The 24,613-nt window shown below is 47.1% G+C and overlaps 1 protein-coding gene across 3 annotated transcripts; it reads left to right on the top strand.

The window, feature by feature from the left end:
• Positions 1–5,770: 5,770 nt before the first annotated feature.
• On the top strand, positions 5,771–23,864 carry ACSBG2 (acyl-CoA synthetase bubblegum family member 2). 3 transcript variants are annotated; one of them, XM_072845348.1, is made up of 15 exons: positions 5,771–5,874; positions 10,493–10,622; positions 13,136–13,215; positions 13,790–14,031; positions 15,048–15,136; positions 15,728–15,848; positions 16,314–16,394; positions 16,898–17,047; positions 17,240–17,416; positions 17,969–18,150; positions 18,405–18,638; positions 19,340–19,557; positions 20,483–20,622; positions 21,549–21,795; positions 22,206–23,864. In XM_072845348.1, exons 2-15 carry the CDS (start codon positions 10,498–10,500, stop codon positions 22,319–22,321), a joined length of 2,202 nt encoding a protein of 733 aa, XP_072701449.1. In that variant the 5' UTR covers positions 5,771–5,874; positions 10,493–10,497; the 3' UTR covers positions 22,322–23,864. The 3 variants fall into 3 exon arrangements, with proteins under 3 accessions (XP_072701449.1, XP_072701448.1, XP_072701447.1); XM_072845347.1 differs by lacking the exon at positions 5,771–5,874 and adding an exon at positions 9,967–10,116; XM_072845346.1 differs by lacking the exon at positions 5,771–5,874 and adding an exon at positions 10,126–10,144.
• The last annotated feature ends 749 nt before the right edge of the window (positions 23,865–24,613 follow it).

Below are 24,613 nucleotides of genomic sequence, written 5' to 3'. Positions count from 1 at the left end.
TGAGCAACAGGACAAAGATCACACGGCTGGATATAGCGTAACTCGCATGCTGACCAGGTAAGCTGGGGCAGAATTATTCTGAAAACCAGATTGTGAGAGGACAACCACTTTCTATCTGCCTACCTTGTGAATGTTCTCAGTGTTTCAGGTCGCTTCTTCCATCCTGAACTGGGACAAACAGTTGAAGTCTTACAGAAGTTTGGAACTTGAATATTAAACAGAAAGGTTCAGCTTGTTCGTATGGGGAAGTTCAACATGCTCATGACTTTTTAAAGTTCTTTTAAACTTTTTAAAGTTTAAAGTGAGCATTTTAAAGTTCTGTAACTTTTTTACTACAGTGAGTTTATGTTTAAAAACCACAGAAAAATATTAAGTAGCCCTGCGGATTACTAACATTGCAGACTGAATTACAGGTGCATAGGTCTTGCACCGCACTCCAACTACTGTCAACCATCATCAGCAACTCCTCTGCTTGTATTGTCTCACAGCACACAGAATGGTACCTGGACTCTGTGTAATCAAGGGATAGAGCATGTGTCCGTGTTGCTGTCTCTTACTCTGGTTACACATTCATCCCTTTCCTGGTTATAACACAGTTTCAAGGGGCAGACAGACAGGGCACAGCCTTGTTCTGCTTTGGGGTAGATCTGCCTGGCAAACATTGTGACACCATTGCAACAAAGTCCCTTGGCTTGGGAATGGGGAAGCAAGCCCGCTGTTCTCGTCCTACAGCAGTGAGAGAAAAGATGTAATTCTTTTGTTTATTGAAGTTCCAGAGATGCAATTGGGCTTTTTTGTGAGCTGCTGGAAACAACTCTTCTACATGTAACTTCTGTATGCGTCTCATTTTGGAGCAAATGGCTTTCCACCAAATTCTCTTTCAAAAGTGGAATTGCCTGCGAACATAAATAGCATTGCAATTTGGTTTTAGCTTTACTGTTCAGAGGATATAGGCAAGACCTCCGAAGAGAGGTGATACCTAGCATCAAACTAAATTATTATATAGGCTAGAAATTCTAATTCTCCGCAGCTCTTCACACTTTATAAATGCGTATGCCAAATACTAATACTTTGCATGTTGTGTACGACAACAGACAGCCTTTGCCTATACTGCGTTGTTTCAAAATCCACTAGTGTGTAGGTTTTGACAAGTACTAAAAATATAAAAGAAGTGTTTGTGCCTATGACAGGGCAAATACTGTTTGCTCCAGTTTTATTTATGAGAACAAAACTGCAGAAGAGTCATGTTATTACAGGCTGAGGCAGACAAAGGTCAGTTATCGGCTGGTGTGTTCTGGTGAAGACTCCTTGGCCTTGGTGAAGCTATGTTGATTTGTGGAAGCTGAGTCAGATATGAATCTAGAACTTAATTTGGTGTGGAATTTTAGTGTGTGTGTGTGTCTTTTTTTTTTTTACTGTGTGGGGGATTTTTTTGGTTTTGGGGTTGGTTTTTGTGTTTTGTTTTGTTTTTTTTTTTCCCCAGAGACACCTACACCTATTTGCTGTAGACCCTTTCATATGACCAGAAAGATGCTGCAAGTCCTTGGTGGGAAAAATAACATGACCTGTTTAGGTCTGGAAATGACTATGCTATAAACAGACTCTTCTGTGTCCCTTCCTTCCTTGTGACTGCGTGTTTACCAGCATATTTTCTCAGTGCATTCATTCTCTTCTTGTTGTGCTTCATGTGGGAATTTCTGAACTACTATTGCCCCCCCTCACCCCGTTATCTTTCAAGTCAATGTCCTGAGGTGCAACTACATCTCGGGTTGAGTCACTTGCTCTCAGTGACTCTGCAGTTGGAAATTTGTGAGCGTTATCAGAGGAATGCTAGCCCAGAATAGCTTACAGACCCAATGCCAGGGCTGGACGGGAAGGGTGATAAAACTGAAAAATTGTGTAAACTGTCTTGGGTCATTTAGGTGGACAGATATGACTTGTTCCATATGGGGAATGATTAAGTGGAAGAAGAGACTTATTTCCACTTTCTGTCTGTGTCCACAACTGTACGAAGAGATGATTCTTTGCTTGAGATAGATAGAAGAAATTCCATTTGCAAGTTCTTTCCTGTTTCACCAGAAAGCAGAGTGATGTTCTGTAGGTCACAGGAAACCTGTGGCCAAGATGAAGAACGCAGCTCTCGGCAGCAGCCGGCCTCACCGACAAACCCCTGTCAGGAAGAAGTGTGCTGTCTGTGCACCAGCGTTTCTAACCACAGTCAGGTGATTTGACAGGCACAAGCCTAAAGTACCATGGCCTCAAACTTCACTTATCCTGGGCCTTTTGTCGAGGCACTTATTCTACTGCTCCTGTCTTGTGAGGGATGCCCCCATCCTCAATGGCATCATCCTTCACCTTAGTCTTCTGCTGCAGCATGTTAAATACCCACAAATGTCAAGGCAGGATGGAAACATGAAGGAATCGTAGAATCATTTAGGTTGGAAAAGACCCTTAAGATCATCAAGTCCAACCGTTAACCTAACACTACCAACTCCACGACTAAACCATGTCCCTAAGTGCTACGTCTATATGTTTTTTAAATACCTCCAGGAGTGTGTCTACACTCAGGAGAAGGTGACTTATATAGCAGTAGCCAACAAGCTGTAATGTCCCAGGCATAGACAACGAAGATGCTGCCGTCCTACTGCAAGTCATCCAAGACAACCATTAGCTGGAGGTTATACTGAAATCATGCATGTATCTGCATTTTCAACTCGCTGCAGTATCTGGCTATCCTCACCATAAAATTTACCAACAGGAATAAAATGGATTCTGTGGAGTTTTTGGTCCTCCCTTTGAGGTCAAGCCTGTGTCATTGACAGAGCTCGAGGCTGTTTAACTTGCAGCCGTCTCCCCCTCTCCCACAATCTTGCGTCACAAGCACAATTTAAAGGTAATGTCAAACTTTTATTGTTAAGAGTGACTCTATAATGGAAAGGCATCTTCAAAGGGGAAGGTTTTTTAGCATTTCTTGAATACTCCACATTTGCCCGGTATCTTCTGGAAGCTTGGTCTGCAGTCAGACTCTGTAACCAAGAACTCTTCCCCAGCTCTCACACTTTGTGACCTGCCTTTTCTAAGGGCAGCAGATGTGACAGCTCTTCAAACCTGTGTCAAGCTAAAATTATAACTTTGTACTAGTATTTTATTTTATTTGGATAATCTATATTAACACTCTAACCTGGGCTGATCATTTAGACAATGCATTTCAATTGTTAGGTCTGCTTTACAGAGCCAAACACCAAGGCACTATGCTTGCTTATCTGCTCCTTTACTGTAAAATACACAGCTTTGCTTTGGATGTTGATCTTGGCAGGAAGCACACCACAGCGCATGGCTGCTTCTGCAGAGCTATGTTGATTGGCATCAGATGAGAACTGGCCTTTATTCCCTTTGACGTCCCAGAGATGGAAAATGTCTATGCAGACAGTAAATACTATTATACTTTTCTTCACTTGCCTCTCTCCTCCCTGTAGCCAACAAATGGAGGACTAAGACATGTATTTAAAGTTCCCCCCCCCCCCAGTATACATAACTCATGCTGGTTGCAATTTTCATGGCATGAAAATTCAGTAACATCAGTCACGAGCCAGTGATTGGAACAACTGATACCTGCAAAGACTTTCCAGTCTTTCCTGGCCTAGCCAGCCACTGCTAAAATTCACCCCAGGCGAGCAATTCTGTACCGTGTTAATATGTCCTGGAGCTTCTTGGGCCACTCTTCTCTTGGTGCCTCGGAAAGTGAGAACCCTGGGACTCCGCTCGAGTAAATTGCTAGTAAATATAGAGCCAGCAAAGGCAATACTGGACAAAGAGTGCAGTCACTCTGGTGCATTTGCTAATTCAAGCTTAACAGCTCCATGTTTGTTTATAAAGGGCTGGGCTGTGCTATCATCAGTCATAATAAAGGTTCTTGTAGTTAGGCCAAGGTATAAGCTGATTCCCCGCAGGCAGTGAGAACAGTCCCTCTCCTCCCTATGGCAGAGTTGCCTGAGGACCATCTGCACTTATCTTTGCTCTTGTCTGGTCCTTCCTCTGTAACGTGGTCCACTTTGGTCCCAGAACTAATGGGAGTTTTGCAAACACTGTGGCGTCTGCCTTCATGGTGATGCAACCTCAGTTTGATGGACAAGGACACTGGGAGCACAAAAAAGCAACTTGCCCAAGGTAATTTGTTGGCTCAGGGCATCGCCAAAAATAGAACTGGTTACTCCCGCTACTTCAGTTAACCTTTGGTCCGCGCCACTGAATCTTTTCTTGGTTCACTGAGAATTACATGCCCCTTGTCAGCACAGCAGGTACTGCCTAACGACCGAGGCATGACTGGAGTAAGAGGGTTAGCGGTCTGCTAAGTTTACAGATCTCCCCAACTTTCCAGATGCCATTTGTATCCTTGCTCTTCAGAATAAATTTGCCATCTGAATCAAAATGGAGCCATTAAGGGATTTGGACAGGCTGCAGAGAGGAGCAGATGAGATAGCTGGGGCACGGAGGGGACTGCAGTAGAGCTGCACGGGAAGGCTCAGATTGCAAAGAGATGCAAACAGCCGACAAAGCAAGGACTCTTGGGTGCCTGGACCTGAAGACAGCACAGTGCAGGGCTCCTGGGGCTGACTTGGCGGTCACCACCTCACTGTGCTGTTGCTGTTTTGCAGCTGCAATATCCTCAGTGCTGTTCTGTCTCCTGGACCTGCTGCTGCTCCAGCTGTGGCCCTGACCTTCTGGCAGGAGCTTCTCTCATGACATAGTCCTTAGGTTTGCTCATCAACTAAATGGCGTGAACCATACCCTTCCTGCCCAGTGTGAGTGGGGAATATCTCTGGGCACTGGGGGGAGGGACAGGATTTGCAGGAAAACACCAGTGTTTAGCAATTCTTGGTCTGCAACTAGCAAAATTCATTTGATGGATACAGCTGTTTTGCTAACAGGATAAACAAAATTCTGGCTTTTCCGCAACTTTATCAGCTAGAAACAACTGAGAACAGTAAGATGATCTATCTGACCATAACCTTTAAAAAAAAAAAAATTTAAAAATGTGCCATTGGACTTCAGTTTAAATAAGCAAGACCCAGGGAGGGCAGGAGATGGTGGAGCTGGCGCCAGACCACAGCTTCTGCTGCAGGTCTGGTAACGACGTTCCTGCTGCCGCCACGGCCAGAACCGCCCGATGCTTGTGCCTGTATTGAGCGCAGAGCCAGCCCGTTTCCTTCGCTTGTGCTGATCGGAAAACAACAGCCTGGGGCTGGTTCGTCGGGGGCCAGCCTCCTCCTCTGCTGCAGCATCTCAGCTGTGAGCAACCATCGCACCGTTTCTCTTCCTCTCGCTTTTATTTCTCCTTGCTGGGCAGAGAAGGCCGCACAGCAGCGTGCTGCCCGAGAAACACCTCACGCTTGCAGCCGCTTATCGATTCCCGAGGCGCAGCCGCGCTCACCGGCCTCAGGGTGGCTGCGAGGCGACTCGGGCCTCTCCGACCGCCTCGCGGGTGCGGCGCTGGCTCAGCCCGTCCTGCCCTCAGCCTGCGGGAGCTGAGCTGTGCTCGCAGGGCAGCGGCGCTCGGCCCGGGGCCGACACGACCGACGCTGACAGGCGGCGGCGCCTGCGCACGCGGCCCGGCGGCGGGGCAACGACCGCGGGTGACCTCCGCCGCGGCGGCGGGGGGCGGGGCCTCGACGCCTTCCGACCGCCGCCTCGCCCAATGGCGCGGCCGCGCGGGTCTTTCGAGGGGGGAGGAGGCGGGGCTGAGGGGCGGGACCCGCCCTTTCTGGGCGGCCGCCCCGCCCCTCGCCACGAGCGCTCTAAAAGGCCCCGCGTGGCGGCGCGCGGCAGCTGCTGTCGCGACGCGTGGGGGTCGCTGCGCGCCCGCCGGCTCCTGAGGTAACGGCGCGTGCGCGCGGGGGCGTGGGGCGGTGCAGCGCACGCGCGTGGTCCCGCCTTCCCCCCGCGGTCGGCTGCGCGTGGAGCGGGCGGTTTCGGTTCGTCGGCCCCTCGCGACACGGGAAACGCGGCGCGGGAAACCCGCTGGCGCCCACGCGAGCCGTGACAGGCCCGCCCACCCGCCGCGGCCGGGGAGGAGGGAGGCGGGGGCTTCGCGGGTGTCGCAGCTCTGCGGGCCCTAGCGTGGCCGTGCCCAGGCGATGTCCCTGTGAACCTCTGCGTGTCCGGAGTGGGAGGCTGCGTGGCCGTGGGACTGGTGTGGGTGTTGAACCCGGGCCTGAGCCCACCCATCTCGCGGGGTTCGCTCTTTTTGCTGTGAAATTAATCTTTCCAGCAACTGCCGAGCCAACTTCTCTTGACGCTTCTTTCACGAGCGGGGCGACCTGGCCAGCGGGGCTGAAATACTTTGGGTTTTTGGTTAAATAAACCCACGGTGCGCTGGGGGCCGGCCCGCCCTGTCAGGGAGCAGCGCTGAGGGCTGAGGCTGCACGGGTGATCCGAGGAGCAGGCCCATCCCTTCCCCGTGGGCGGCTGTCGCCAGTCCTGCCCCGCTACAGATGGTGAAATAACGTGAGGTGACTTGAGCGTTCAGGGACGCTCCGGTACCGACTGTGCCGCCGGCTCCGAGCTTGGCTGGGCTTCAAGCGGAGGTAGAGTCTTGGGCGGTGTGGAAGCTGGCAGAAACACGGGTGATGCATCTCTGAAAATACATCCCTGTGCTCTCTTACTCTGCGTGAGGGGATTTCCCATCCACAGGCAAACGAGCACAGATGGCATGGTAAAGCGAACAGCAGTTTAGGAAAGAGGAACTTACAAGAGCCTGCTGGTGAGTCATGTTGCTCCTCCAGGACATGGGGATATTTTAGGTGAATTCCCCAGCAATCCGTGTAAAATTTAGAATAATGAATTATGCGGTGGCCTACGTGGCTGAGGAACTGCGTGGTGCTGATGCCTCTGGTGACAGCCCATGCCGGCACCCTTCTCGGGGTGGGCAAGCCCTGGGTCTAGCTGACAGCGTGATGGTCTGTGGGCAGCTTTGTTCAGCCAAAGTTCAGCTCTGAAGGCGCTGCAGTGGAGTCAAACGTCTGCCTGCAGTCGTCTCGTTCGTTCAAGATCTTTGGTGTGGTATCATCCTTATAGGGGTTGGGGTTATTTTTCCTCACATCCTCGCTGTTCCTGCATCAGGAGGGCATGAAATAATTTCCCAGCACAGCTGTATGCTGACCTGTGGTCAGTGGTGCTGCCGAGGAGTAAAACCTTTAGTGCTTAGGAAGTTTTTAATCACTGCCCTGTTAAAAATGGAATTTATCTAAAAGAGGATGAGTGGGTTGCTCAGCTTCTGTTTCCTCACTTAATAAATCTTTAAAGAAAACAAAGGAACAAAAAGGCCAAGTTTCAGTTTTGGTGGAAGTGTGGAAAGACAGCGAGATAATGTGGCAATCTCCTGCAGCTGACCTGCACAGTGGAAACTGGACCGGATCAGACGTGGTGTCTTTACCAGTAAAAAGAAAAGAAATCGGCAACAGGAAACGAAGTGGGCTGTGCTGGAAAAATGAACACACGCAGTAATTTGAATTTGATCTGGTGATTTTGAAGCTCTACGTGTGTTTTAAGTAAAGGCGTGTTCAGAGCCTATTATAAATGAAACATTCACTCTTGTCCCGTTGACTGTCACGAGTTTGCATGTAGTCAAACTTTTATTTTGTTTTGTGAGTGAAGCTCTGCAGCGGCTTCAATGAAATCGTTCACCAAATTCCAGTTCTTCTAGGACACAGCGCTCCCTCAAAGCAGAAGATGCTTTGTATTGAAATGACTTAAATTGTCACACAGTCTTAACTAAAAGGGAGGTTTCTTTCAGCAGGTTTTTGTTTGGGTGTCTGTTCTTCGTGTTCCTGAACATCTGTGGTGCATCGGTGTGTGTTAACTCCTCTGGAAACAGCGTGGGGCAGGAGAGGATCATTCGTGATCCTGTTCAACCCCAGTGAGCTACCGCGAGCGTTAAGCCTGGCTCTGGTGAGCACGTGTGTGTTTTCCAGTGGCTTGTGTAGCATAGCTGTGCTTGTAGCTGAGCACCAGAGGAGGAGGGGGCTAGCTGCAGTGCTTAGCAGAGCTCGTGAGCATACATCTATTGGCAAATTTTTGTTTCTAACCTAGATTTGTTATATAAAATGCGTGACTGACTTGGGATTCCTATGGCCTGAGTTCACAAGGAAACTTGCACAACCAGGTTGCGCTTCAGCTTTCTGTTTCATGGTACAAGTGTACCTGGGCGCCCCAGAAGTTCTGCTGCTGCTTATGCAGGGAGGTGCTGCTGCTCTCCAGGTGTTGAAGGCCATGTGGCATTAACATCTAGATTGTCCTTGAAGCACCCATCCCACTGGATGTGATGGTGACAGTGATGTCCTGGTGTGCCTTCCTGGACTTCCGTGTAGCCTCATGTCCTTGATCTTTGTGCCATACCTGATGTGTCCACACTTGGGAACCAAACACCCATCAGCAGGAGACCCTGCTGTCAGGGTTTTGGCCCATACGGGGGGGTCTCAGTGAAGAGCACGTGCACAGCGCAGTGAGGGCAGTGTGCAGTCATGGTATCCACTGTGAAGCGCTTTTTCCTCTTGAGTGACTGGGGGTGAGGCACAAACCCACAGCCTACCAGCCAAAATGCTCGTCTGGGAGGTGAGACTTCTGCCCAATGTGTTTCCAGCCAACTTCTGCTGCCCAAGAGCTTGCCAGGCTGTGTTGTGAGATAGCTGGTGTGAGGACACCTCCACCCTTTCCCTTGAAACTTTCTTGCTGCATTCAAGAGCAGGTGGCAAGAGAAAGGCTGTAATTAGTGCAGAGAGAAAAGCTTCCTTCAGGGACACAAGGGAGCCTTAAACTCCTTGTTGTGGGGCACTGGGAAGGAATGTGGGTACAGCATTGCGAAAGGGGGTCGGGCCTAATGACAGCTTCTACGGTACGTTCCTCCTTGCCTCATGCCCAGGACTCTCCTTGAGCAACAGAGGCGGTGGTGACACCTCCAGCAGGCACCACGCAGTCTGGTAACCAGGATGCTCTTCTAGATGTGGGTTTGAGTTCCTCCAGGCTGGGGAGGGAACTAAACCCAGGTTTCACAGGTCTGGGTGACTGCTTCTAGCACTGGGCTGCTCTGTAGGGATAATGCCCTTTTTCTCACAGCTGTCTTATTAAAAGAAACAGAATAAACCACTCTGGTGTTTTAGCCTAGAATGGGGTGTTGGGCGACATCTGCCAATTATTTCAGAGCTTCAGAGATGGGATTTTTGGAGACATCCCTTTCTCAGCTGCTTGTGAATTAAACTATTTTTGCATTGTGAATTGTAGCCTGTAGCAGAGCGTGGTGTGAGCAGCAACGTGTCCTTGCGTAGATGAGGAAGCGGAAGGGGGGACGTGCTTTCCTGGGCTGGAGGCAGGTCTGCTTGCTGTGAATTGTGGCTGGCCATGGCTTTCCCCACCCATCAGAGGCAGAAGGCTGCAGCTTGGCTGGGTCGGATTCGTTAGATAAAAGGGCTCTTTCCTTTTGCTCCTGTCCGTTGTCATTCAGACAAACGTGCTCTTCACATTGCTCGCTTTAAATTGCGTCTGTCTAATGCAGGTACAAAATAGCATGCTAAAATCCACTTTTTAAAAAGATCAAGGATAATGAGATTCATCTCCAATCAGTTAGAAATTCCTTGAAACAATTAAAGTTCAGCCTGTCAAGTCATAAGCATCAAAGGCTTTTGATGAACGTAAACCTTAAATAAAACCAGCGTTGCTCTCAGGGTTAGAAAACGCTTCGTTTAGGTGACAAAATCCCCTAACGACAAAGTACTGAAAGCAGCATAGGAGCTGCCGAAAACACAACGGCTGCAAAAGCCCTGATTTTTATGAGAACAGGTTAAATCTCCAGGGCGTCCTGGGGCTGTGTCCCCCGAGGGGGACCCCAAAGCCCTGGTGCGCCTGAGGCTGGTGGGCAGGCGCGGGGCCAGAGCTTCCTTAAGAGGCGGCGGTGTGGGGTGACGAGCCGCTTCCAATTGCGAGGCAGGCACCACATGACATAAGATGCTCCAGATCTGCCTCCTGGGCGCTAGTTTAAAAATAAAAGATATTACACGTCGGCAGCGGCGCTGGTCCGGAGTGGCTGCGGGAGGAGAGGCTGCACAAAGGCGGAGGCGATGCGTTGTAAGGCTGGGCCCGGAGCCCTGCAGTGGTGGGTTGGGGGGGGGGATCTGGGAGCCGAGCGGGAACGTTTGGGGCAAAGGGAGTGTAAAATTTAAATTGTTAGGCTCGCAGTGCTCTTTCAAAGCTCTAATTGTCACGCTTGTTTTCGGATGTGGGAATGGATGTATCGTCTACCGCTGATCAGGTTTTTCGAATGAACTGAGCGCGACGTGCAGTGCACTGCGTCCACTGTTAGAATTTACCGTATTTCATGCAAATACAGCACTCTAGAGTCATGCCTGCTTTGGGATTGCCTTGGTCAGATAGTTACATCAATGGAAGCTGATTTGACTGTAGAGTTTGATTGTATTTTAATTTTTAAAACCTGTTTTTACAGGGACAATGCTGTGTGAGTCAGATGCACGTATGGCACTTGCGGAACCGGTCCCCACGGCTTATTTTAATTTGGATCCTCAAGGGAACTGTGAGGTGTCACTGAATGATGTACTGCTCAAGTCTTCAACTAGGTTTGTGTAATTTAAGATTCTATGTTCTCTGTGGTGACCTGTATACATAAGATACAGTTTGTATTCTATCCTGTTTACTTAGATTAATTAAGATTTTTTTGGAAGAAATTTCAAACATTTGTTACAACTTCCAAAATCCAAAAGCTGAATCTACAATCTCTCCCTCTCAAAAGAAAAGGAACAGAATTAAATATGCTGTACATTGCTATACACCACACAGAGTACAGAGCTTGAAGTAGTGTGCATTTAATATAGAATTAAAGCACAGGAATGGTAGAATATTCTTTGTAGTCAGAAAGATCACCTCTTATAAAGGAACTTTGCCTAATTGTTAATTCTATGTAATTGGGAGGGTGCTGATCAAATACTTAGAATACCGAGCAGGTACTACATTGTTTGTGAAGTGTTGCTGTACTGTAAACAGAGAGGTGTGCCTCTGTAGGGGATAGTTGGTGTGCAGTACCTATGCTGATTTTTATCAAACTCCTGTTAGTCTGTCTGTAAAGCTAAGCAGCCTCTTACTAAAGAGCAGATTAGTGGTAAAGGGTCTATATCTCAACACAGGGTAATGGGCTATAGCTGACAAAAACCTCTTTACCTATTTTTTTTCAGGCTGCATTTGAATTACATGTAGTAAGGGGGAGAGAAAGATGACTTGATTCACTGTAAGGGAAATAGCGGGGGCTTTTTTGCTCATATTACTGGGTCATTTGCATGCTTTGATCATAAAAGCTGGTGGAGAAATGGTGCAGAACTATTGCAACTGAGGATTAATTTGTGCTGAAAATGCTGAGGAGGAAATGCGTAGTAGGGAACATCTCGTAATCCTTTTGGGGGAAATAAAGACAAATTTATTTACTTCCCTCTGGTTTCTGGTTTGCAGATTGGATAGGAGAAGCAGTTCTGCTTTTGGACAGCACACAGGAGTAGTCATGTCAAATGTTCTCTGTCTTAAACCTTATACCCCCAAAGCAATAATAGTTGACTATCTCCTAGAAATTCAGAGAAAACAGAAAACAGAGGGAAGCAATTTACCCCTTACACTGAAGTTCACACAGAGCCTTGTGCTGACTTGTCTTCTCTTTGGTCTAGTAGAAAGGGAGGAAAATGTGGGGCTCAGTGGGAACCCTGCCTGGATTAGGCTGAGGAGTTTGCATGGGACCAGAGGAGCTCCTGCCTGTGTGCAGGTGCAGTCCGATGGTGACAGGCAGAGATGTTGGGCTTTTGCCCCAAAGCTGCCCCTGCAGATGGTTGGGGCTGTTGTGATGTCAGGGGCCTGCAGCCCTTCTAGAAGACCCGGGAGTCGGTGCTAGAGAGAAACCGTGCACCAAACACTGCCATGGGGAAGAGTAAACACCTAGCACTGGCATGAAGAAACAAACACCTTTGTGAAATGGCCTGGAGGGGAGGGCCGCGGGAGGGCTGTTTGGCAAGGCAAGATGGGAATTTTCATTCTCTGGAATATAATCTTGGGTCAACTAAATCTTGGACCTTAGTGTTATGCCGATGGTACAAGTAGGGTGTTGCCCAGGGTAGGGGAACAAGTGTCATCTGTTTATAGGTTGGAGGGTGGGATGTCCTTCTAGGGAGCAGAGCACCGGGACTCGACTGCTGAATCTCACAGGGTCTGTTTTCCAACCTGTGGTCTGAAGTGGGATATGGGACTTGATTATTCCTTATCCTCATCACTTGTGGCTGTGAGAAAGTCTGTCTTGGAAAGGGATGGAGGAAGAACACTGTTCTACAAATGTGGGCTGGTGGCATCTCACCAGATCTTGCAAGGATGGAAGTAAAAGGGGCAACTTCCAGTTGGCACTGCAGGACAAGTTCCCGGTGAGGAGTGTGGCTGAAGTAGACGGGGGATGTGCCTGTTTCCATTTCTTCACAAACATCTGGTGGGAGCCTGATGCACTAACTTTATTAGGAATACCTAAGAACAAGATTTCCTGTTAAATCAATTTCCTGCTCTTCAGCTGGCCTGGCCTTCTGCAGGAAATCTCTGTGGGTTTCCCCACAGGGTGACGAGCCAAGGGGTTGCTGTACTGCATAGGAGTGAGGCTGCTGGGGCCTCCCCTTTGTTAGACTCGCATATTGTAGGCAGGAGATAAGCACCAGATCCATGTGCCCCTTCCTGCCCCCCTCCTCCTCACTGCTGCAGACTCTCTGTTTCAGGCACCTAGAGCAGACCTGTGGTATTAAATTATCGCTGTTTTCTGGATGACGTGTTTATGGATTCTTCTGCAGCTTATCTGAAATGATAGCTACAATTTGGACAACATACCTGTGTTTAAAAGCAGTGCAGGCAAAGCTGGCACGCTCTCTGAGAGGGACCTGTTTTGTTGCCATAGCCATGCAGGCTAGTAAAGTTAATAAAGTCACCTGCAGAACATCAGGAACCGCTAATCCTTGTTTGACAGGGACTAATATAATTAAGTGATGGAGCAAGCATGCCTAAGGCGTTCTTCAGCCAGTGTGCTAAAGCCTATCCAGGGCTAATTGCTTTTGCCTTGCAGAACTGTTGAGGTCCACAACACTGAGACAGTTGAAGATACTAAGACAGAGGGATGTCAGATAGACACACTTGGCTTCAAAGGTAAGTGGAAAGAATTTATAGTTACTGTGGTGTGCATGAAATTATTGAAATGAGAGGAATTTATCAAACCATAACAATGGAAGAAGAAACTCAAATTGTGGGATGGTCTGTCCAGAAGCCTCTTGAACTTCGACTTTAAAGCATAGATGTGTTTCAAGGAGTAAAATAGGTAGTGTCACTGCCTAACGCTTATCTACCAGGTAATAATGTACTACTGCCAGTCCTCCTTAAAAAAAAAAAAAAAAGAGGAAAAAAAAAAGCACAGTGTATATGATTGTTGCAGGAAGCAGTCACCTTACCAGTAAAAGAGCTTTAGGGCAGCAAAGCAGGTTAGAGGGGGACGTAAATGGGAAATGTTTAACAAAATTTTGAAAGTGCTTTAGAGGCTTCATTTATTAGTCCTGGACTAAAACACTAGCACTCGTATGGCAAACTTGCCAAGAATAAAAGGTCAAAAAAGGGGGGTGAGAGGGGGTATATTAGCATTTGCTTTTGTATGTTTGATACTTGTATTTATACTTGGCAGCAAGCAATTTCTAAATATGCGATTCTGAACATTTTTCTTTTAAACCAGCCTCTTCACCTCCTGCCTCCAGTGTGTGGACAACGCGACGAGATGGAGAGGTCAGACTGAGGATGGATGAACAGGGCATAGGCAGTGAGGCACCAAAGACCGTTCATGAGCTATTCCAGGAAGCTGTTAATAAATATGGTGATTATTATGCCCTTGCATCCAAGAAGGGTGGCCAGTGGATAAAATTAACGTATAAGATGTACTATGATGAGTGCTGGAAAGCAGCAAAAAGCTTTCTGAAGGTAAGCTTTTGATGAATTCTGCTCCTTCTTCACGTTCAGTCAATTTAACTGCTGAAATGGCTGTGGTCGACTATATCTTAAACCTGCAAATTCTCTGAGTGAGTCTTAAAGTGACAGGGAAATACCTGAACATGCCACGAACAGCTTGGTAATTACTGCAGTGTTTTTGTTTGAATTTCTTGCAAGTTGCTTCCACATTCAACTAACAAAAAGTGCGTAAGGAAACATTTAAATAGAGGTGTTTGAGGCATATGTCAAACCTGGACAACACCCCTCATGAGGCATGTATATTTTAATCTTTCTAAGAAAAAACTTGAAGGGATGCTTATGAATCAGACTTAAATGTCCAAACTGGCTGAGCCTTTTGCCTGTACAGGGAGTTAAGACACTCAGAGAGAGAAACCAATATTACATGTACTTACTGTTATCATTATGAAGCCTTATTTCTTGAAGTTAAGGCCACTCTTGTTTTTACTCCTATGGTAGAATCTTCCAGTCTACATACTTCCACTCTGGGACAAAACCAGAGAATGGCAGAAGGAGATTTAAAGACTGGGATTTCAACAGCTGGAATTTCATAGCAAAGTGCCTCTGACCGTCATCGGACCTCTTGTCACTATTGAAATCTGACATACCTAACCTGTACTAAATGCCTAAATGTCTCAGTAGGTGTTGTCTAACTTAACCTCTTACCTTCTCATTCCCAGCCCAAAGGGAACCAATAACTACCTGGACTGCAGTTTTATAATACCGTTAAGCGTCAGTGAGCTAGTCATACCGAGTGCAGACCTAAGCAAATCCTTTTTTTCCTGCCCGCTGATAAAGTGGGACAGTGTCTGACGTGAAACTTAACTGGTTCCACGTTAGGTCTTGGGAAGTTTTTCAATGGGAATTAGCGTATATAATAGCATGAACTTTTCCCTTGGTGGTGTGCTCGCAGCAGAGATCTGTAAATTAACTTTAAGCATTCTTCAAAGGAAAAACAAGATTGCTGTAATCTCATCTCTTGTTTACAGCTGGGACTAGAGCGTTTCCATGGAGTGTGCATCCTGGGATTTAATTCTGCAGAGTGGTTTATTGCTGACATTGGAGCTATCCTTGCAGGGTGAGAATAAGTGTTGTCTCTTGACATGCATTTTGCTTTAGCATTCAGACAGTAATTTCAGTATTCATGTGAGAAACAGTTTTTGATTTAAAAAAAAAAAACAAAAAAAAAACCACAAAAAACCCAGAACAAACCCAATTACTTTTATTTTAATTTAATGAAGATAGCTAGAACCTAAACTCTCTCTTTACTTCATTATGAAATAATGAGACAAAAATTAATTTTATTTTTAGCCAGGTGCTTTTCTCAAAATAAGATGACCAGTAGGTTAATCCAAAAACATGCTTACTTACACTGTGATTAAAAATATGATGAGAAATGCCAGAGAATCACAGCACTGGATTTTGATAGCCTCCTTCCACCTGGGACATTTTGGTCCCTTACACCATTGATGTTTCCCATGGCCCAGGACAGAGCCTTTGCTCTTGTAATTAAGCCCTCCACTTTCTTTTGTTGTTTTATGGGATATTCTTCCTAAAGTTTTTCCTCTGTTAAAGTTTGAAATGGTCTGAATTTTGCCAGCAACTCTGCTTATCCTCTAACTCTGTGTTTTGCTTTTCTGTTTTGTTTTTTTTTTCTTTTCTTTTGTAGTGGATTTGCTGTTGGTATCTACACTACAAACTCTCCTGAAGCCTGTCTTTATGTAGCAGAGAACTGTAGTGCTAACATTCTAGTTGTGGAAAACAATAAACAGCTGCAGAAAATCTTAGAAGTAAATATACTTTTTAAATGGCTGGGGGCTACAGCATCCTATTGACAGATGCGGGAGGGTAAATGCTATGGGAGGGTAATACCCGAGGGAAATGCTGGATCTGAAAGCAGAGGTGAACTGATCGAGCCTCCTTGATGTGCTCCCTGTTCAAGCCGGATGAGTAGTCACTAGTGATAAATCTCACAAGAGGTTAAATGGTGGTTCCACAGCTTAGCAAAGCCTCGAGCTTAAAATATGAGAAGCCAAAACAAACAATTGAGCATCCCCTAGGTTGTCTGGCAACATCCCAGTCCAAACGGTTACTGTCTCTGAGGCTTCCCGGTTCTCTTTCAGTAACACAGAAGAGATTCTTGTAGCTTTACTTAAAATGGCAAGTAGCAGTAGCATGTTAAGGGGTGGGTTACTTAGGCTTAAAAGGGACAGGCAGGATTTGCTCCTTCTCACGAATCTCCTTTCTTAACACAGATTCAGCATAAACTACCTCATCTGAAAGCTATTATCCAGTATGGGGAAGAGCTGAAAGAGAAGAGACCAAATCTGTACTCTGTAAGTACTGGGCGTCTTACTGGCTTGTAAATACTGGCTGTGTTTAGCTGATGGCTTGCATCACCTTCCATGGGACTGTCATCATGTGAGCTTGTGTTGGTTTTAGTGAGGGATTGCTTGCCATGCTGAAGCAGTAGATGTCTACTGTTGTTCAAACCTCAATAATCCATGTTGTAAGGGAGGTTGTTAGCCTACTGACCTCTGCAAGGCAGCCTTGGGTCCCACAGTTACTCCAGCTCGGCACTCCCAGTGAATACCAGGGTTGCTACAGAGCTAGTAAGCTTCCTCAGGGTGGATCTGTCTCCTTTTCTGCTTCTCGCCATGCCTCTTGTGGCAGCCAGAAAACATTGTGGGGCTGACAGTGCCTATTTACAACCTCTTCCAGATTCTGCCAGAGGTTTGCATGTAGGAAAGTTTCCTTCTCTTGATGTGTAGCAAAGGGTTTAATTTCACATGTGAATGATAGCCTACAAAGTGATCGAGCTCTTCTCTTATATATACAGTGGAGTGAGTTCATGGACCTTGGCAAAGATGTTCCAGATACTCAGCTCCGTGAAATCATTGAGTCGCAGAAGCCTAACCAGTGCTGTACACTAATATATACCTCGGGGACAACTGGACAGCCAAAGGGAGTAATGCTCAGTCATGACAACGTAAGTATCTTTTTGTATAAATGCCCATTCTGTGACCTTAGGTGAGTGCTGAGGGAGGGTAGAGATCAGCTGAAAAACACGCCTGATGTTAAGATCACAGGAAGTCATAGACTTGTCTTGTGAGCTGCGTGTTCTGTGTTGTGCCTGCTCGGAAGAGCTGTCACTTAATACTGATGTGGGTTCTTGTTACAGTTGACGTGGACAGCATCAGCAGCAGGGCGTTTCATAATGCTGACAGATGCTAAAGAAAAGCAGGAGCTGGTGGTCAGCTATCTGCCCCTCAGTCATATTGCTGCACAGATGTCAGATATTTGGTCGGCGATGACATTCGGTGTACAAGTTTTCTTTGCTCAACCAGATGCATTAAAGGTAAAAACATAAGAGAATAAAAATCCTACACCCATCCACCTGCTTGTAGCTGAGGTGGGTACTTTAAAACAAACGTGGCTGACTTATCTCATGATTCTGAAAGCTGTGCTAACTCGGTTTATTTGCGTAGTGACCGACTGTTCCTGTTTAAGGGTCTGTTGGTTTGATGAGTATAGCCACTCTGACCTTTGCCTTTTGACTCTGTATTGCAAGCTAGGATGGGCTGACCAAGCACTTCACAAGTAGGAGCTTCTCTGTGTCTCACCTGACACCAGTTCTGGTGTCCCGAAAGTTCTTAAATCTGTGTCCTGAGAACTATTCTTGGTGCTGTGTCAGCGTTGGCACTGAAAGCATCGACCCTTGCTGTCTTCTCAAAACCACTGTGGCGTTTGAATGCTCCTGGGGTTCCTTTCTCTTGGTTGCACTGCAGTTGAAAATGAGCAATTCCTCAAAACCGATGGCAGAGTCCTAAGCTTTGGCTGGTGACCAGTGCTGACTTGAAGTCTACAGCGAAGCACTTTTGAAAGCTGTATTAAATTCTCCTTTACTCAGGGCACCTTGGTAGACACCCTGCGGGAAGTGAGGCCAACTGCTTTTTTGGGAGTTCCTCGTGTCTGGGAAAAAATGGAAGAAAAAATGAAATCCATAGGTGCAAAATCGTCAGCACTCAGAAGAAAAGTGGCATCGTGGGCCAAGGGCGTTGGGTTGCAGACAAACCTGAAGCGGATGAATGGGTAATTATGAACTATGCTTCAGGGATGCTATGAATATTAGGAGAACTTTACTGTCAGACCAGGAATTATATCCCATGTAACAGGCCAGACTTATGGACAGTAAAAGCCAAATGTAGCGCTTGGACCAGAGGGTGAGCAGCAAGGGCTGGAGGGGGAAGTAATTAATTTTTTTACTGAATAAACTAAAATGAAAGGAGGAAGGGGGAGAAGTTCTACTTGGTGACTGAGATCTTGTAACCATTTTTCTCCTGCAGGTATTCTGAAGTCCCAGTGAACTTCCGCTTAGCCAGGCAGTTGGTGTACAAGAAAGTGCGAAAGGCCATTGGGCTGGACCGGTGCACAAAGTGCTACACGGGGGCTGCTCCCATTACCAGAGAGACACTGGAATTTTTTTTAAGTCTGAACATTCCTGTGTTTGAGCTATACGGCATGAGTGAGAGCTCTGGGCCTCACACAATCTCTCTACCTCACGCATTCAAGCTTACCAGGTAAATGCCTTTCTGTGAGTAGAGCACTGTTGGCTGGGAGGAAGAGTTGCTTTAAGGTTTCTCCTGCATCTGGCATGTCCATCTCGCCTGATGCAGCTCATCCCCAGAGTCTTGCTGCCAGTAAAAAGTCGCTAGGGAGCCAGTTCCTTTGGCCACGTGTTGCAGATTAGATCTGTCAAGGGCAACAGCGGTGTTACTTAAATTTAACTTGGCCTGGATTCTCTAGGAACTGAGGAGGAAGCAAGAGATTGATGGGAAGAAGGAAGAATTAGTAACTCTAGCCTATGGTTCACTTTAATGTCAAATGAATAAATGCAGTAAGACTCTGCTGTTGCTTTGAATGGCTTGTTCAGTCCCCATGGGTTCAGTCTGCAGAGTAAATACCACCATCAGTAAAAGCTTGCTGCCAAGGACATAAATCCTCTAATTCAAAGCTCAGGTGTTTGAGAACAATGAGTGGAAAACACCAGGTGTGTGAGCACTGAGCTCTCTGCAATACCAACTTTTTCTGTAGTTCCCCTTACAAAAGCAGATGCCTTTTAAGTTTATAAGTTCCTTGCTGAAGCAGTTGTAATAAAAAGCTGCCTGGCTTTGTTCAAGCACTTTAGCTTTAAAGGGTACTGCTATAAGCTCACTCTGCTGCTCAGCTATTGAATTAAAAAAAAAAAAAGCCATGGGTTTGTGTTTGTGTTCTCTTTAAGCTGTGGAAAGGAAGTCACAGGCTGCCGGACACTGATTCATAAGCCAGATGGAGATGGCACCGGCGAGATCTGCTTCTCAGGAAGGCACATCTTCATGGGCTATTTGAACATGGAAGAAAAAACCAAAGAGGCAATTGATGAAGATGGCTGGCTGCATTCGGGTGACCTTGGCAAGCATGATAAAGATGGGTTCCTCTACATCACGGGCAGAATTAAAGGTAACGCATCCCCTCACTTTGTCTTGAGGTTACGCAGTACGATGATACGATGCGTTCAGACCCTGCTAGTTACGTGGTTGTGGCCTGCACAGGAAAATATTTAAATACTTCTCCTTCCAAAGTTTTTAATATGAATATAGCTGCAGTGTGTCCTGCCACTGAGCATGTGACATGGTGTGTGATGGGAGGAGAGGGATGACCTCTGAAACCACTGTGTGTTTGCAGATTAAGGAAAAAATCCTCTGGTCTCAGGAGCAGTAGTTAATGCTTTGTTGGCTTGTTTTATGGTGCTGGACCTGTCCAGGTCCCTCCAGTTTCAGCTAGCTTTTTGCTAGTTAACCTCTAAGAGAAAACAACAGCTTAACACTGTTGTGAAAATGGCTTGCAGCAATGCAGTTCTTGGGACACGACTTTGACCAACCCCAAACAAATGCAATTTCATGCAAGACTTTAATCATCAAAAAGAGATAAATGGTCACGCAAAGGCATTAAGAAATCTGTAAAAGGCAGCCAAGAAAGGCAGGCTTTCCTCTGCTCTGTATCACACTGCTGAACTTCAAAAGCTCTGCTTTGCCTCAGCAAATTTTTTACTTGTTTCTGAACAACCTGGCTACCAACTTACATGCCTTAGAATCTAAGGTGACTGTGGCAGGGTACAGAGGGGCTCGTACACCACGGCCCACGTTCCCAAACTGCAAACATCTGTGGAGCATCAAAGCAGCTTTTGCAATGCCGTTTGCGTGCATGCCTCAGTCTCATCTCTCCTCGCCCGCCTGGAGTCCTTCTGGTTTGCCGCCTTCTCTGGATGTTGGGACACAGACTCGCTGTTTGAGCCTGTAGACCCAAAGGAGCTAGAAAGGCATTTCAGATTGTGAAGGAAGGGGGAAAAGCTCTTAGCGTTAATCAAGATTTGACTGTTTTCCAGAGCTCATCATCACTGCAGGAGGTGAGAACATTCCTCCCGTTCCAATCGAGGATGCTGTAAAAGATGCTGTTCCCATCATCAGCAATGCAATGTTGGTTGGAGACAAAGCAAAATTCCTTGCTATGCTTCTAACGCTAAAGGTAAGGGAAAACAGGATGGGAATCCACCTTCATTGCTGAATGCGTTTGATTCCAGTGAGGAAGATAACAGTTACACATTTTTACAGAGACAGGAGGCATCGTGGAGTATGACTTGTTGTAGCTGAGTTGCAAACAGCAGTTGTAACTATACAGAAAAAGGAGCATTACTGCTTGATGGGATGATCAGGGGGTTCTGTTGTTCAGGGCAGCTGTTTCTCTCTGTACCACACAGGGCAGAAAGAAACAGAAGTAAAAGACCTAAAAGTGTGACTGAAAAAAGAAACCCTTCTGCTTTTCTTACGCATTTTTCAGTATCTCCCGGAGCAGTCTGGACAGTAAGGAGCTGTCAGTGATTTCTTTTTAAGACACTGGCTTTAAACTCCAGTGACGCATCTGTGGTGGCCTGCACTGACTTCTGTCTAGAGCCCCTGCAGGCTGGTGGTTTGTCAGGACAGTGGTAATGGCTCATTGGCGAGACTGCCTGCCAACCTCCTCGCCCTTCAAGAGACTCCGAGCCAGGCCCTGGAGGTGGTGGTGCTGCGCTTGTCTTGGTCAGGTGCTGCATGTGTTGACTTCCAGCAGACTGCTAGGCTGCTGCGGGATGCAGGGAAGTAAAGCTGTGGTCCAGAAAAAAGGGATCAACTTGGGCTAGCACAGGAGGAATGTGGAGGATGAGTTCTGTACCCAGCTTGCTCCTTGGTATTGACCTGGCTGCTGAGTATGCGGAGACCTGAAGGGGTTTCATCTGCATTTTGCCTCAACGAGTTTTCATTTGAAGCAGTGGTTTGCATCAAGTGTATGAAAATTGCGGTGGTTGATTAATTGGGCAATTGGTACCGGGGTGGGGAAGGAGATGATAGGGCAGCTTCCCGGGGCTGCAAGGCTCACTAGTAATATAAAGTTACCTGTTCTGACTTGTCTTGCAGTGCAAAATAGATGTAGAAACTGGTGAGCCAGGAGATGATCTCACTCCAGAAGCTATTGAATACTGTCAAAAACTGGGCAGCAAGGCTACAAAAGTCTCCGAAATCATCAGCAGCAAAGACAAGGCTATCTACGCAGCTATCCAGAAGGGCATTTCGGCAGTCAACGAGGGAGCCGTCTCAAATGCTCAGAAAGTCCAGAAGTGGGTCCTTCTGGAGAAGGACTTCTCCCTCTTTGGTGGAGAGCTTGGTGAGTGGTGGATGTGGGGCATCTGGGGTTACCCCGTCACCCCTTCCTTGGATGTTGACCAGACAACACAACCAGGACCCCCAATACACAGAGCTACCCACGGCCTTTCCTTGCTGCACCTTTTCCATGTCATAGTTTTGGGGAGGGGGGGATGAGTTCCCACTTCTGCCCGGCAGAACTGAGCCAAGCAGTGCTCACCCTTGGTCTGTGTTGTCTCTTGCAGGATGGCTGTCCTGTTTCTATTCACAGGGGAAGGAAGGGAGATGTTATTAATTGCAAAGAGCAATGTAGAAGTCAACGTCTGCTCACGTGTTCTGAATCTTCCTCCAGGCTTGCTTCACTCTCATGTTGGTTTGTGTCTCCAAACGGTACCATCACCATTAAAACCCTGTGCTGTATTTTTTCCGCAGGCCCAACAATGAAGCTGAAGAGACCCGTGGTGGCACAGAAGTACAAAGACCGAATTGCTCAGTTTTACGCAGATGTGGATACACCTACCACAGCAGAGAATGCTCTTCGGCAGTAGCGTGGAGGCTTTGTGCCGTGGACTGAAGCAAGCCTGGAGGACGATTCCCTGCTGTCAGGAAGGATTCCCTGGGTTCTGTTGAAATAAATGAGGCTCGGTCATCACGCAGCCCTTCTGAATCGCTTAACTGTACACTTTTTGGCCCTCGTACTGCAGTGTGTTGAGCGTGTTTGTGCCCAGTGTTTTCCTGTGTCTGTGTTCTAATGCTGAGATATGCCTGAATATCTCTGCTTCGTATTTTTTGTCTTTCCATTTTTATAAGGGCAATAGAATGTTTACCTTAAATCCATATTACATGTTACATTTTAACCAAAGTTTTCTTTTCCTGAGCTGAATGTAAAATAATCAGGAACTGCCCTTTTCCTGCTGAGGGAGAAAGGCAGCTTTCTTTGTACAGTGGTGTACTTCAACCCCCCATGCACGTTTAACTGCATGCTGATGACATCTGAATTATTTTCCATCTCTTTACCCACAAACTGTCTTCTGCCAGAGATGACAAACGCTGTGTGACTCCACACACTGGCTCTGTGTGTGTGGAACCTCACCTTTGCTGGGTTTGTCTGTGCAATATTTTGAGTCTGTTTTATCTTCTTGAGTTATAATGAAGCCATAAATTGTAGTGTTAAAATAGTATATATGGCCTGTGTTCTGAGAAGCATTTTACACCAGGGACTATTTATAAGGCTGTGTACAAATGTGTGTGAAACCTGGCTGTAGTCTTACAATCACGGAAATGCTGGAAAAAGGGGCGGAACTCCAGAGCTGGGCTGAGGCTTTGTACCTGCACTCGTAGAGAAGAGACAGTGCTGGGAACCCTGTTGTGCAAAGGCTGGCTCTTTCAGAGGTCTGGGATCAGCCATTCCAGCAACTGTAAAGGCCCTTTACATGGAATGCATTGAATGTAGGACCCCCAGGCTAGCCTTCTCCAAAGCTGTGGGGAAGCACCTGAGACCAGTTGCTCTTGAAGGTCTCTCCTAAATGGTTCTGCAAGGCTTACTCCAGTCTGCCCAGCGCTTGGAGGGGCTGGTGATCCCAACAGCAAATGAAGGATTGCTTGTAAAATGGCTTATTTCAAACTAGAAATCATCCTCTGAATGCAAGTGGAACAGCTCTGCTCTGGGGTTCGGGGTAGTTTCCCATGGCCCAAGGAGGAGCAGCAGGAACTGGCGGGTGCTTTGAGGGGAGGGGTCCTGCAGGCGAGAGGCATCTGCACTATGAAATAACGCAAATAGCCAAAGCGAGCTGCTGGCTGCAGGTCACAGCGGCTCTGCTACAGCACTACTTCATATCGAAACCTCGCTGTGGTGCATTAACAGTACCTGGAACTGGGCACCTTAGGAGGGGTTTAAACCTAAAACTTTGCATCTGATCTGGGCTCAGTGAAATTCCACTTGCACTTGTGCCTACAGCACCTGGCTGGAGGGGTGGGTAATGCACTATTGTAACTGCTGCTGCTCTCATGCAAATGTTTGTGTTCTCAGCTGTATGAATTTGAAGTGTCTCCAGCGTTCAGAGGAATGCCTAATAAATAAACTCCGCAGTTTGTGTCTCGTAACAATTCACTAATTTCTGTCAAATAACGCTCAACTCTGCCATGAGGTCAGGGTCCGAGGTGGCAGCGTGACAAGCAGAAAAAGGTTAATTTGCCTTATTGCAGGGAGAGCAGCCAGTGCCGACTCCTTGACCATCATCATTGAGGATGCTCCAGCAGCAGCAGAGGGAGCAGACAGACCTGTACAAACCACTGCAGCATTCAGGAGAGGAATTAAGCTCTCACCTTCAACCTTTGCTCCCAGCCTGCAGCTGAGGAACACCTGCACCAGAGCTCTGCCTGGCTCTTCCCAGTTTGTGACAGGTTCTGACAAATTTTTGGAGCAGCGGATAACCTCTCCAAACCCACGGAAGCAGAGAGGGAGCGCTTCCACCCGCCACAGGCAAACCTCTGCTCGGCCTGCTCGCTCCACCTAGCGCTCACAGCTCCTTCCCGCTGCTGGCAAACCGCAGGGAACCCCAGCACGGAGCTGCAGCAGCAACAGGATTTAAGTGACCCGCTTAAAGCTCCAACATATTAACAGACTCGAGTGTCGTCCCCCAGACCGACTGCACTTCAAACAAGTTTCCTTTTCCTTTGCTGTTCACCTCCGCTGCCCCAGCGCGGTGCTGCCTGCAGGCAAGAGGCCGGCAGAGCTGAAGAGCAGCCACCTGCATTACCGGCTTCGGTACTTCTAGTGGGAAACATTTTTGGGAAGGCCTCGTTGCTGTCCATGGAGAAGCAATACAACAAACAAAAAA

The sequence above is a fragment of the Ciconia boyciana genome, chromosome 24, assembly GCF_034638445.1.
Source record: "Ciconia boyciana chromosome 24, ASM3463844v1, whole genome shotgun sequence".
NCBI classification, from domain to species: domain Eukaryota; kingdom Metazoa; phylum Chordata; class Aves; order Ciconiiformes; family Ciconiidae; genus Ciconia; species Ciconia boyciana.
Note: the sequence above shows the minus strand (reverse complement) of the source record. Positions and strands in the feature narration are given on the sequence as shown.